Source organism: Misgurnus anguillicaudatus, chromosome 2 (assembly GCF_027580225.2).
Source record: "Misgurnus anguillicaudatus chromosome 2, ASM2758022v2, whole genome shotgun sequence".
Classification (NCBI taxonomy): domain Eukaryota; kingdom Metazoa; phylum Chordata; class Actinopteri; order Cypriniformes; family Cobitidae; genus Misgurnus; species Misgurnus anguillicaudatus.
The window spans coordinates 41381971-41395119 of record NC_073338.2 but is presented as its reverse complement, the minus strand read 5'-3'; the positions used below and the strand labels follow the sequence as shown (position 1 = coordinate 41395119).

Genomic DNA, 13149 nt, shown 5'->3' with positions numbered 1-13149 from the left:
TGTTAACATGAATTGTAAATCTTAGTTGATTAAACAAAAAAAATTAAGGCAGCAAATGTTTTTACAGTGTAAAAGAAACAAGTTGCTATAATGTTTTTCCCCCTTCACAAATAGCACCTGTTGTTCTTTTACAGGTTATGAAACACCTTTCAAACAATCATATTATACCTAACCCTCTATGAACCATATTTGAATAAACAACAAAATGTTTGATTCACAGTTTATTCTGGCTCACTTAAACTGGAAGAGGTTTATCCAATTATGCCACAAAATTGGCACAGCAGTCTACTGTAGTTGATTGTTTATACAGAAATCAAGGACCATGGCCACAAAACATTTTGGGGAGGTTTCCCGGATGGATTTAGATAAATTTCAGGACTTAGTTATTCATTTTTATAAACATATCATGCAAAACATTACTGGCGTGCATCTTGAGACAAAACAATGGCATTGATATATTTTAGTAAGGTATGTCAATCCAAGCTGTTTTGAGTTACAGTATGACAGCTCAAACATGCACTTTTAATTATTTTAAATGACAAGATAGATACTATCAAATATGACACCCAAGGTTTTAACCTATGCAGAGACGGGTACTAGTGAATCATCAAAAATCACAAAGGAACATTTGGATTAACAGGATCTTAGTTTCACCACAATTTAATTTAAGAAAGCTTTACGTGAACCACTCTTCACAGTCTGAGAGGATAAAAGGAGGAAAGGTGGATTTGAAGGACATGTAGAGTTGACTGTCATATGCGTAGCAATGGAATTGAATACCATATTTATTATTTAAATATTACCGAGAGGCAGAATATAGTGTTAACACATTGCCAAAACACATTTATATGCCTTTCTTACACTGTTAACCCAGATATTGTCTTTACTTAAACAATGAAGTAAACATGACTTAATATTTTGTGTTTTGAAACGTTTAGTCCATTTAAATCCATTAAACTAAAACATTCAAGTAAAATTTACTTAAAATTATTAGTTCATGTTGTGAGGAATACCCATAATCCTTTGCGCATGTATATTTTGATGTCATATAGGTTCAAACTCTTATATTATTGATGTTGTTTTGTTGTATTTTATAATTTTGTGAAGTCATCTTTCAGGTGATCAGTGTTTCCGTACATGAACCCTGTTCAGAACATTTTATTGTATTTCTCTGCACAGTACTGACAATGTATGTCAAAAACACAGTTTTGTGTGCGTTTCTGTGGAGAATCACATTTATTCAATGTTTTTGGAAGTTAAAGTCAGTCATTAATTTTGTTTTATAATACCATTTATAACATAAAAAGTAATATAAAGTGGTAAAACGCAACGGGTTTCCTCGCAAATTTCTAATAATGTCAACTAATCCAGGTTAAGAGTGCAGGAATATTAAAGGAAACTAAAACATTACGTCTATTCAACTTATAAGTTGTTCTAACAACAATTTTATGTTTAAGTTTGCGTCATTTTTTTAAGTAAACTCAACTTATCCGGGCTTACAGTGTAAATCCTTTATACAATGAAATCTTTTTTCTCTGAAGAAGTTGATGCATTGTTTTGTTTTCAAAGTCTCCACCATGAGGGCCTCCATTATAGTGATTATTAGTTTCGTCAAAGTAATGGTGCCACGTTCCGTCACTTGAAGCTTCAAATCCAAAAACGTTCACCTGTGCATTACAGAAAGGTATAATTTACAAATGTAAGATAATGTGACTGTAAACAGATCACATTTAAAATGATTGTTTTGTCAATTTAAACTCAGAAGCAAAATAAATGATGCATTTTTAATAATAAACTTTTAGAATGAAGGACATATAAAACTAAATTAACACCTGAGCCAATGCATAGATATTAAACCTCTACCAAACATCTAAAATAAAGACTTAATCTCACATTATTCTCAATATAGCGAATGAATGCAAATTTGAATGCAAATTATTGTTATGGTACTGAAAGAGATTTCAGTAAGATTTTACAGTATATGACCATGCAATTGTAAACCGCAACATCACATTTAGATATGACAATCATAGTTTTACCTCATCACAGACGTGCAAGGCAAAGATTAATGTAACGAAGCCAGTGGATGGATATCTGCCATGACGGTGCAGCCATCTCTCATGGACATATTTTATAAATCCAGGATGGAGAATCATCACCTAGATACAAACATCAGATCTTTCTGTCAGGGCAATTTTATTGTATGCATTAATTTCCTCAAATATAAAATATATTATAATAAATGTAATATATAATAAATTGGCAACATGGTCTGACCTACTCACCTTGTGCTTATTTGCATGTATGAAAGGTTTCACTGGAATGTATGTGCTAAGGAACAAACATAAAAAATATGCAAACAGATATTGTATCTTTCAAAATGCATTATACTTTGTGAGTTCATATGCTAACCGTGTGATGTTTCTGGTGGTGAAGGAACTTATGAGCCACTTCATGTCCATGATTTTAAAAGGAAAAAGCACTAGGTGGGTGGAGTTGTCCAAATCCACAGCGCTCTCGGGATAAAGAATCCGGTGAGTGGTCTTAGAACCTACATCCCTCTCATAGCCTTTTGTTGGACCCTCATTTATCCTGAAAGAGGTAACAGGTGTCAATGGTTATGTAAGGCACACTGCTGTTTAAAATGTTTGTCAAGAACAGTGAGGATGATCGGAATCATATTTATTAATGTGTGTCATAATCAGTGTTCGAATTGGGGGTGGGTGGCTAAAAGCATTACCACAGAGCGATACTGTCCATTATTTCACATCCAAAAGATTTCTGTCTGAAATAAATGTAAACTCTTAAGTGTTTTTTGGAGGAAATGACAAATTGTTAGATTTAGGATTGGGTTAAGGGCTTTGAAAAATTCTGTGCAATTTAAAAAAAACTGGATGATTGTGACCCATGTATTTGGTAGGACATCAGCATGTAGGCAACAAAGCAGCAACGAGTTTTGTGAGAATATCGGTAAGGTAAGGATGGTAAAAAAAAATTACATTTTTGATGGTGCATAAATTTTAATAATCTCTTTAATAATAATCGCTTAAATACGCATCATTCAGAAATAAATAATTATTTATATAGAAAGTTAATCATTTGCATGTGTTTCTAAACCTTGCAATTTATTCAGGAATCATTTTAGTGAGAATAAAACTCTTTTACAATTTTGTAAAAAATTACGCTATTTGTGGTAAACCTTTAGCCTGACGTTGTCATACTCAATTCTAGTCAGAATTTGAGTCTGATACCGCTCCATTGAGCTATAATTATGAGGCGTGTCTCAACCGAAAAATGCCTCTGCACTCAATTGGATAGACCTACGACCAATCAGAGCAACCGAGTGTGTAACGTACGTTACGTCTTTTACAGCCTGACCGAACTGCTAGTTACTTCGCTACAATGACACTAACATTGTGATTATACTGAGTTAGCGAATGAACATCAACACCTATTATGTTTACAACATTTCGTTTATCACAACATGAAGTATTTACTAAGTCATAGAGTAAGACTATCTCTTACCATTTGTACGTTAGGTGAACTTCATCCACGACAATACCCATTACGTTGGCTTGAAAATATTGGAGCCTAGCATGTCCCTCCAATTATTCAGCAACCACGATTCCGGGCTTCCGAAAAAAAGCTGGCAACGACCGCTAATTATATCCATCTCGTCGTGCACGCAGAGTTGCATCGCCGTGATAACGTTAGCCATTTCAGTTGCGACCAACTTTTGCCGAATAGGAAGGACGGCAAAAACATCAACAAATGCCCTGCTCGCGTTTCTCTGTTCCTCTTTTAAAATCAATGCTCTGTCGATATCTTTTAGAACAGACTCAATGTCAGAATCCACACATCTGAACTCTACAGCGGCAGCCATTCAACACACGCGCTCTTTGGTGACGTGGTTCATTACGTTACTGTTGATTATCTGTCCATCATCGTATAAAGCCCGCCCTGACAATTTGATTGGTTCGACCAGCATTTGTCTGAGCATAGTAGCTCCTCAACGGAGAAACGCCAGACCGATCTTCCCGTCTTCACATTCTTGTGGGCGGGGCTAAGATCGGCTGGCACCCAGGCTAGTAAACCTTAATAAATATGACACCTAATATTAATATAATTTATATTATTTACGTCCCCACTAATGTCAAAATTTCAAAAAAACTACGCCCTTGTCTTCAAACAATTGATTATTCCTCAAATTCTGTATCTTTTTCTAATTCAGGCTCAAACATGAGGGGCCCTATCATACACTCGGCGCAATGCGGCGCAATGCAGCGCAATGCGTGATGCAAGTGTCTTTTGCTAGTTTCAACCCGGCGCAATTATCATTTTCACATTTAGCGCCACATTGTTTTAATAGCAAATGAATTTGCGGCCAATTTTGCGCCCATGGACATTCTGGTCTGAAAACGAGGTGTGTTCAGGCACATTGTTGGCGCGTTGCAATTTTGAGAATAAAATAGACTAGAAATGCCATTGACCAACAAAAACCTGATCTAAAGTCTAAAGTCAATGGCGCAATATTTTTTTTATTGTTTATTTGTTATGCGTCTATAAACGGGACGACAACGCGCGTTTGCTCATCACATGGATGAAAAATCAAAGGATTAAAATGTAAAAAATTATTATTGAGTCTTTTGGACATAAATGAGGATCCATGATAAGACGTTAGAAGGCGTAAATAGCAGCTTCACCTGCAGCCTGATAAGTAATTAAATGTTTTGCTTTAAACAAATGGCTCTATTTTTAAGTGTTTTTTTTTAATTCTATACCTCACGGATTTATTGTATACGATGACTCTGTACCTGTGGATATGATGAGATGAGAAACATTTTAAGTAATGCTTTTAAAAAAACATGGCGCTGTCCGAGTGCTAAAACGGCTCTCCGCACGTTTGTAAATTCTTTATCTCTTGTTTGTTACAAGTATTTTGCTAATTATTTTATGAGATTACAATGATTATGTAGGATATCAATTCATTTACAGCAATTAAAAGCCTGCTATTTTTACTAGACTGAAAGAAAATGGCTTGTAAAGGTTTTAATCCAAAAAATAACGATTTCAGTAAAAATGAAAACAACACAATTTTTTAACATTATTCTTAAACTGGTGGTCTTCCTCCTCCGCTTAGTTTTTCTGTTTACAAATTACACTTTCTAAATAGAGATTAGGCATGGCGCCAGGCGCAACTGGCTTTTAAAGGGGATGAGAGCTGAGACTCTTATTGGTTTATTGCACGTTATGCCCAAAACACACCCATTACTCATTAGGGGAATAGGAACAACCCTTTTAGGCCATGCGCTTGGCGCATAAACCATTTTTCCCATCGTTAAATTAGCAAAAGTGAAATCGGACATGCCCGTTTAGACCGTGCGCTTTAGACAATGCGCTTAGATCGTTAAAATAGGGCCCAAGGTCTATTTACACACACAGAGCTATTAAAGGTGCAATTTGTAAAATATTTGCAGTAAAATATGCAAAAACCACTAGGCCAGTGTTATATATTTTGTCCATTTGATTACTATCAATATCTCTAATTTTTTTTAACTACTTGTAAACCGTGAGAAAATTGCCATTCAAAACATTGACACGGGGCAGTGCAGTCTCCTGTCAATGACGTTAATATCCACGTGACCCTTTGTTACCGCCTTTACTGACGAAAAAAGCACATGACAACAGTGTCGTGGACAAATGCGGAAGTATGCGTTAGCGCCTGTCGGGCTACGCGCTTGTTTATGGACTAAGATTACTCTTTACTGTCTGCCGCTGGTTGTGTCAGCAAAGACAGCTCCCGTAAGCGTATGAGCCAACCAAACGACCCAAGAAGAGTTTGGAACAAGACGAGAGAAAGAATGAGGATCAATATCGTAACCCTTCAAAAATCGTATGCTATTATATCGATCACAAGATAAGTGTGTAGACTGGTATCAGTGCGTCTTCCCGCGGACGATATAATCCACATCAAGAGGTATTGTACAGCAATATAAATGGTCATTTTAAGACACTTACTAATAAGAGTAGAGTTTGGTACTGTACAGTCTTACAACATAACCTCACAATAAGATTTGTACTGTCAATACATTATGTGAAAAATCATTGTAGATTGTAATTTTGAACACTCACTTCTGTGCTCTGTTAACACGCCATCGAATTTGGACTAATACTGTAACATCTATGACTAACAATTTGAACATTATATATAACCTTACATCATGAAATAAACCGATGTCATCAAAAGCAACATTTATAAGACTTGATTACCTTATCCGTCAACATGATTTCTCATTCGCGTCTGATTGATGGCCATCGGCGGTTGAGTTAAAGATACAATTTGTAAAATGCGCCGAAAGATGGCGCCAGATCAAACAAAAACAATGATGTTGTTTACTGACGCTCTGAAGCAGCGTGGAATTATGGGATTTGTAGTCTTTAACTTTTGCCATATCAGACGAGAACGAGAAATCACGTTGATGGATAAGGTAATCAAGTCTTATAAATGTTGCGTTTGATGACATCGTATATTTCATTATGTAAGTTTATATGTGATGTTCAAAACGAAATTGTTAGTCATATTGATATTACAGTATTAGTCCAAATTCGATGGTAAACACAGTTCAGAATTAAGTTTTCAACTTACAATCTACAAATGATTTTTCACATAATGTATTGACAGTACAAATCTTATTGTGAAGTGTCTTAAAATGACCATTTATATTGCTGTACAATACCTTTTGATGTGCATATCCTCCGCGAGAAGACGCGCTGATTACACTAATGTTGTGATCAATATAATAGCATACGTTTTTTGAAGGGTTACGAATCAAAACAACTCACCCATCGCGTAAAACACAAGCAGGATCAGAATCTCGGTCTAAATGTTGTCGTGAAGCTCTCTCTATCCAGATAATGCAACACCAAATTGATCCTCCCTCGTTTTGTTCAAAACTCTTCTTGGGTCGTTTGGTTGGCCCGTACGCTTACAGGAGCTGACACAACCAGCGGCAGACGGTACAGAGATATCCATAAGTCCATAAGCAAGCGCGTAGTTCCGCATTTGTTCACGACACTGGCTGCGTCCGAAACCTCAAGACTGTGAGGACTTGTGGCCTCGCTGCCTCATGAGGACATGACTTCGGCACCGGATGGCCTGAAGGCCGCTCAGAGAAAGGCTTTCCGACGCGCTTCAAAGGCAGCGTGTTTGAAATATAAACAGAGAGCGCCTTTGTGATAACTAATCACATATTTGAAAACTACAATACTAATTTCTCGCTAGAAATGAAATTAAAATGCTTAAAAAGTGAAAATATACGTTTATTTTCACTAAATTTGTGCTCCAGCCACTTCCTTGGCCGCCATTTTATTTTTTCAAGCTCGACCAGTGTTGTCATGTGGTTTACGTCAGTAAAGGCGGTGACAAAGGGTCACATGGATATTAACGTCATTGACAGGAGACTGCACTGCCCCGTGTCAATGTTTTGAATGGAAATTTTCTCACGATTTACAAGTAGTTGAAAACATTACAGATATTGATAGTAATCAGCTGGACAAAATATATAACACTGGCCTAGTGGTTTTTGGAGATTTTACTGCAAATATCTTACAAATTGCACCTTTAAAGACTACAAATCCCATAATTCCACGCTGCTTCAGATCATCATTAATCTACATCATTTGTTGTTTGTTGTATAGACCATTTTATTCTAAAGGCAAATCCTAGGGTTGTAAATGGACATGTAAACGGTCTCTGGATAATTTTTGCAATTAATAAAGTCACATACATGCTATAGATATCATATTTAACACATAGTTTCAATATAACTTCAACGCATTCTTTGGCACCTTTAATGCCAATAATTCCACCTATCATGAAACAAACCTTTCATTGGACATATCTTAATGACACATCAGTACAAAGTGTCATGTTTGAATACTAACGTAAAACCGGAATGATGATTCATTCAAAGTTATAGTTTGTACTACCTAAAGACAACATCATGGATATCTATGAGAGTCCCATAATGGGATCCCAGAAGGTTCCTAGAATTCCCCACCACAGCACAGGTTCTGCAGCGATCTGGACCACCATCTGAGAAGTGTTCTTTATCTGGGAAAAGTGAAAACAGCTGGTCCACCACTTCTGTGTAGTTGACTTTCTTTGCTGAATATTGCAACCCCTAGAAAAAGATTAAAACTAGACTCACTCAAGACAGCAAAACCGGTTTACAATGTAAACAAATTAAGATCAACAGATCATGTGCCTAATTTGTATCAGGATATGAATTTCCTCATATGAATTCAACAATATGTGCTGCTTTTAGTACAATACATTTCTCAACACTCTACAGATATAGTTTTATATATACAGTTTTACACACACTAGTAGTCAACATTTGAAGTGGATCAAAACTTAAAGTTTTCATTAAAGTTTGTACAATACCTGTTCTTGTCTTTCTGATTCACTTTAAATGTAGCGTTAGATATAACTTAATTATTACACTAAAAGATATTCAGACTGTGTGTTAAAGTATCTGAAAATCTAAATGAAAACATGTAAGATGCCTATTTTATTTAATTCTGGATTATCAATGTAATCTATTGTTGTAGACTTACCATCCACCAATTGTAGATGTCTTGGTGTAGCTCACTGTTTTTCCTGTTGAGTATAGGTGGAACCTTGGGGTTGAAATGATAAACGACCCACTCATCCTCCATAAAGTCCATTACACAAGTCTTACAAGAACACAGCCTTTTCAAGACTATGTTTTGTGAGGTTTTGATATAGACAAGTAAACAGATCGTTATTAAACTCAGAAATAAGATGATGTATTGACGTCGCAGTCTCTTGAAGACAATCATTCTTGTATCTGTAGTATTGCCGACGAATATATATATTACATTAATATATACATTAATTTTAATTACTCATTTATTTGCTTTGGCATAAGTTCTGTTCTCCTCCTCTCTTATTCTTTAATCATTACCTCTTACGTGTCATGTGGTCAGCCCAGGTTCTGTTGGTGCCCTGGGCAAGTTTTAATTTGCCACAAAATAAATAATACAAATATTTTAAAATGTAATAATTAAAAAGTGATCTGAAAATGCTACTTTAAAAATACAATTTTTAAACTTCAGTTTACTATAACAATGAAAAACATTAACCACATCAAAAATAATGCTTGTTGGTTTAACTTAATAAAATTATGACACCATGAATTGTACTTACAATAAAAATTAAGTTCAGTCCACTTAATTTGTTGAAATTTATGTTGAAAATTCAATTTGTGTTGAGCCAACTAACTTAACTTGCTTTTGTTGGACAATTAAAAAAATAAACATTTCTTGCCCGTAACTTACTGTAGATTTAAATTTATGTTATTTATGAGTTTGTTAAAAGTTAAATGAAATGAAATTAAACAAACAAATCATTGTCTTTACAGAATAAAACTATAAAAAAACAGGCTCACAAAGCATTCTGAGAACCAAAAATCCTTATTAACCGTTTTTCCCTTCATATTTTGGTTTCCAGAAAGCTTTGCATGAGGCTGCTAGTTTATTTTTATTCTGTAAAGATAAAGACTTAGGGCTCTATCATACACCCAGCGCAGTGCGCGACGCAAGTGTCTTTTGCTAGTTTCAACCCTGCGCAATTATAATTTTCACGTTTAGCGCCGCGTTGTTTAAATAGCAAATGCATTTGCGCCCCCTTTTGCGCCCATGGGCGTTCTGGTCTGAAAACGAGGTGTGTTCAGGCGCATTGTTGGCGCGTTGCTATTTTGAGACAACTAAAATAGACTACGCCATTGGTCAACTAAAACCTGGTCTAAAGTCAATGGCGCAATATGTTTTTTGTCATTTAAAGAGCGCAGTAATATGCGCCTATAAACGGGAGGACAACGCAGGTTTGCTTATCACATAGTACATGAATGTGCTGCAGCACAAAAATGCTTTTAAATATGAAAGATTAAAGGATTGAATGTAAAAGATTATTATTGAGTCTCTTTGACATAAATGAGGACTAATTATGAGACGTTAGAAGGCACAAAGAGCTGCTTCACCTGCAGCCTGGTAAGTAAATAAATGCTTTGCTTTAATCAAATGCATCTGTTTTTAAATGTTTTTTTTTAATTTATAATGACTCTGTACCTGTGGATATGGTGAGATGAGAAACATTATTAAGTAATGCTTAAAAAAAACTCTTTGCTAAAAAAACGCTGTCCAAAGTGCTGAAACGCGCAGAGAGCTGTTTGTAAATTCTTTATCTCCTGTTTGTTACAAATAAAGTATTGTTAGAGTACAAACCTTTTCTTACATATTTGTAAATTCTTTTTTGATTATATTGGATACCCATACATTTAAGGCAATTACAAGCCTACTTTTTTACTTCCATTACTAAAAGAAAAGATTTTTAAAGGTTTTAGTAAAAAAATAACAATTGCAATACAAGTGAAAAACAACACAATTATTTAACATTAATCTTAAACTGGGGATCTTCTTCCTCCGTTTAGTTTTTCAGTTTACAAAGTCCGTCATCTAAACAGGGATTAAACATAGTGGCAGCGCAACTTGCTTTTAAAGGGGATGAAAGCTGAGACTCTGATTGGTTTATTGCACGTTACACCCAAAATACTCTCATTACAATAGGACTAACCCTTTTCGACCATGCGCTCGGCGCACAAACCATTTTTCCTGTCGTTAAATTAGCAAAAGTGGATTCGGACACGCCCATTTAGACGTTGCGCTGTGCGCTTTAGACAATGCGCTTAGATCGTTAAAATAGGGCCCAAAATGTTTAATGTTCATTTAACTTTGAACAAATTCTTGCCAGTAAATAATAAACATTTAAATCTACAGTATGTTACTGGCAAACAGCTGCGATTAATACTGTAATTTCTATAAGTGGCAAATGCTGTAAAACACAGTCATGCAGTTTTTATTGTCTAACTCTAAAATGACATGTTGTCAAGTTTAAAAATACAAGTTTATTAGGCATTTGCAAAATAGGCTCCAAAGCAGTTTTTTTGTGCCCTTCAAGGGCACTTATAGGGAAGAGGACGGCGAATTAACAGTCGCTCCAAATAAAGAGAAAATTGTGTTGTATTTCGTAGCTCTCTTTGCCAAGTGTATTTTAATCGGCAACACTATGAGCAGAGTTTACTTGGGGCATAATAGTTTTTTGGGTATAAAAGCGTATAGGTATAATATGTATAAAACAACACCACTAATATATACTAGGTCTATTCTATTTTATGTTTTTTATTTGCCTGATTGACGAACACACACATTTATTTGACTTAAGGTAAGGACATCTTGGTCACCGTGTCTGATGGTACTCATATAAACACCAGCAGTGTACATTTAACACTGATGATTTTGCTGTAGTTCAAACATGCAATGACAGATTAGCCAAACTCTGATAACAACACCACGATAATGCAGCATTTGCATGCTTTGTAATGTCAAATTATATCACTGTGAAAAAATTGTAAAAAAGATATTAATTTTACAATGTTTTTGCAATGCTAAATACTTTTTTAACATGCCAGTGGGAGAGTGGGTGAGTGAGAGAGAGAGGGTGTGTATTTCTTTAGTGTTATGTTAAGGAACATGGTAGGCTATGGTAAATATGATTATGTTAATAAATATTGTGTCCATGAGAAGTTCAAATATAGTTTCTAAAGTAGGCCTATGTGCAGGACAGTGTGTCTTTAAATGTCTGTTTGTATGAGAAACTTGACAGCATATTTTACTTTCTTAGCTACACTGTAAAAAATTTAACTTTTAAGTTTATTCAAAGTAGGATTTACATGTCATTTTAACTATCTTGACAAGTTTCTTAACTTATTAAATCAAGTTGAATTTGTTTAGTTATATCAACTGTTTTTTAAGTTACAGCAACTCATCACTAGTCAATACAGTTGAAATCACCAGCAAATCCAAGTCGATTAAACTTAATAATTTAAGTGCAAGAAGATGTTTTTACAGTTTAGCTAAGAAAGTAAAATAAACTGTCAAGTTAGTCACAGACATTGTCCCGCACATACTCCAGAAGCTATTTGAACCTCTCATGGACACAACATCTATCAAGACAATCATACCTACCATAGCCCACCACGCTCCCCAACACAACACCAAAGAAACACACACCCTCTCACTCACCCAATCTCCCATTGGCATGTTAAAAAAAGTATTTAGCATTGCAAAAACATTGGAAAATTAATATTCAAATACAAACACGCGTTTACAGTTTTTCTCAGCCGATTTGGAGCATTCCTCAGATCAGAAATAATCTTTTTAAACACTTTGTTCAACCTTCACATCATCAAGTTAGTTGTGCACAATATAAAAGCAAATGCTTTGGTACAATCATGCAGGTGATTATGTACAATTGTCTGCGGTTTGCTACATTTTCAATTGAAATACATTATACTGGTATGTGTTGAATAGTCTTACACCTTAAACATTAGTTCATTGTACAAGGCATTTCATATGTAAAAACACTGACCTTAGTGTCATAATCTGTTAGTAAGCATGTTTTTGCATGCTTTTTCTACTTTTGTAATTTTTTTATTTGTATTGTATGTGTGTAATTTGTTAACAGAAAAAAAGCTGAAAATGTGAATTCGTCCAGAGTTTACATAAGAAAATATTGACACATATAATTGTTTACACTTGGTATATTGACAACATGGCTAAATATTTTGACTGTCTTGTTCATGAACAATGGACTTGCCATTTTAATGGGACTGACATGTTTAGTTTAACTGATGTAAAAATTTACTTTTGAGAGGTAAACAAAGGATTTTAAGTGCAGTAATTGCAAATTATAAGAATGATTCGAGAAATGCAACAAAGCGACTGAAGAAACTATAAAATATAAGAATACACTCTTAAGGTTTCTAGCAATTAAAGCAATATATAAACAAACTTTCATAGCAAATGCAATAAGTCTTTTGAATAAGAGTTAGAAAATGTATTTTAATGTATGTTTTAAATATTGTATTCAAAATAATTTCGTAAAATTAATATATATATATATATATATATATATATATATATATATATATATATATATATATATATATATATATATATATATATATATATATATATATATATATATATATATATATATATAATTAC

The 13149-nt window shown here is 34.5% G+C and overlaps 1 protein-coding gene across 3 annotated transcripts in view; it reads right to left on the bottom strand.

Annotated features, from left to right (window-relative positions):
- Window positions 1-644: 644 nt before the first annotated feature.
- LOC129442910 (CMP-N-acetylneuraminate-beta-galactosamide-alpha-2,3-sialyltransferase 2) overlaps window positions 645-13149 on the bottom strand; it is a 30641-nt gene continuing 18136 nt past the window's right edge. The window contains exons 2-7 of one of the 3 annotated variants that reach the window (XM_055203229.2): window positions 8620-8662; window positions 7990-8183; window positions 2413-2592; window positions 2286-2331; window positions 2040-2159; window positions 645-1667 (exon numbers count right to left, since the gene is read on the bottom strand). In XM_055203229.2, coding sequence (XP_055059204.1) covers window positions 1497-1667; window positions 2040-2159; window positions 2286-2331; window positions 2413-2592; window positions 7990-8183; window positions 8620-8622 — 714 coding nt within the window. In that variant the 5' untranslated portion in view covers window positions 8623-8662 and the 3' untranslated portion in view covers window positions 645-1496. Of the gene's footprint in view, window positions 1668-2039; window positions 2160-2285; window positions 2332-2412; window positions 2593-7989; window positions 8184-8619; window positions 9308-13149 lie in introns of those variants that run through there. The other 2 variants (XM_055203226.2, XM_055203227.2) reach the window with 2 other exon arrangements.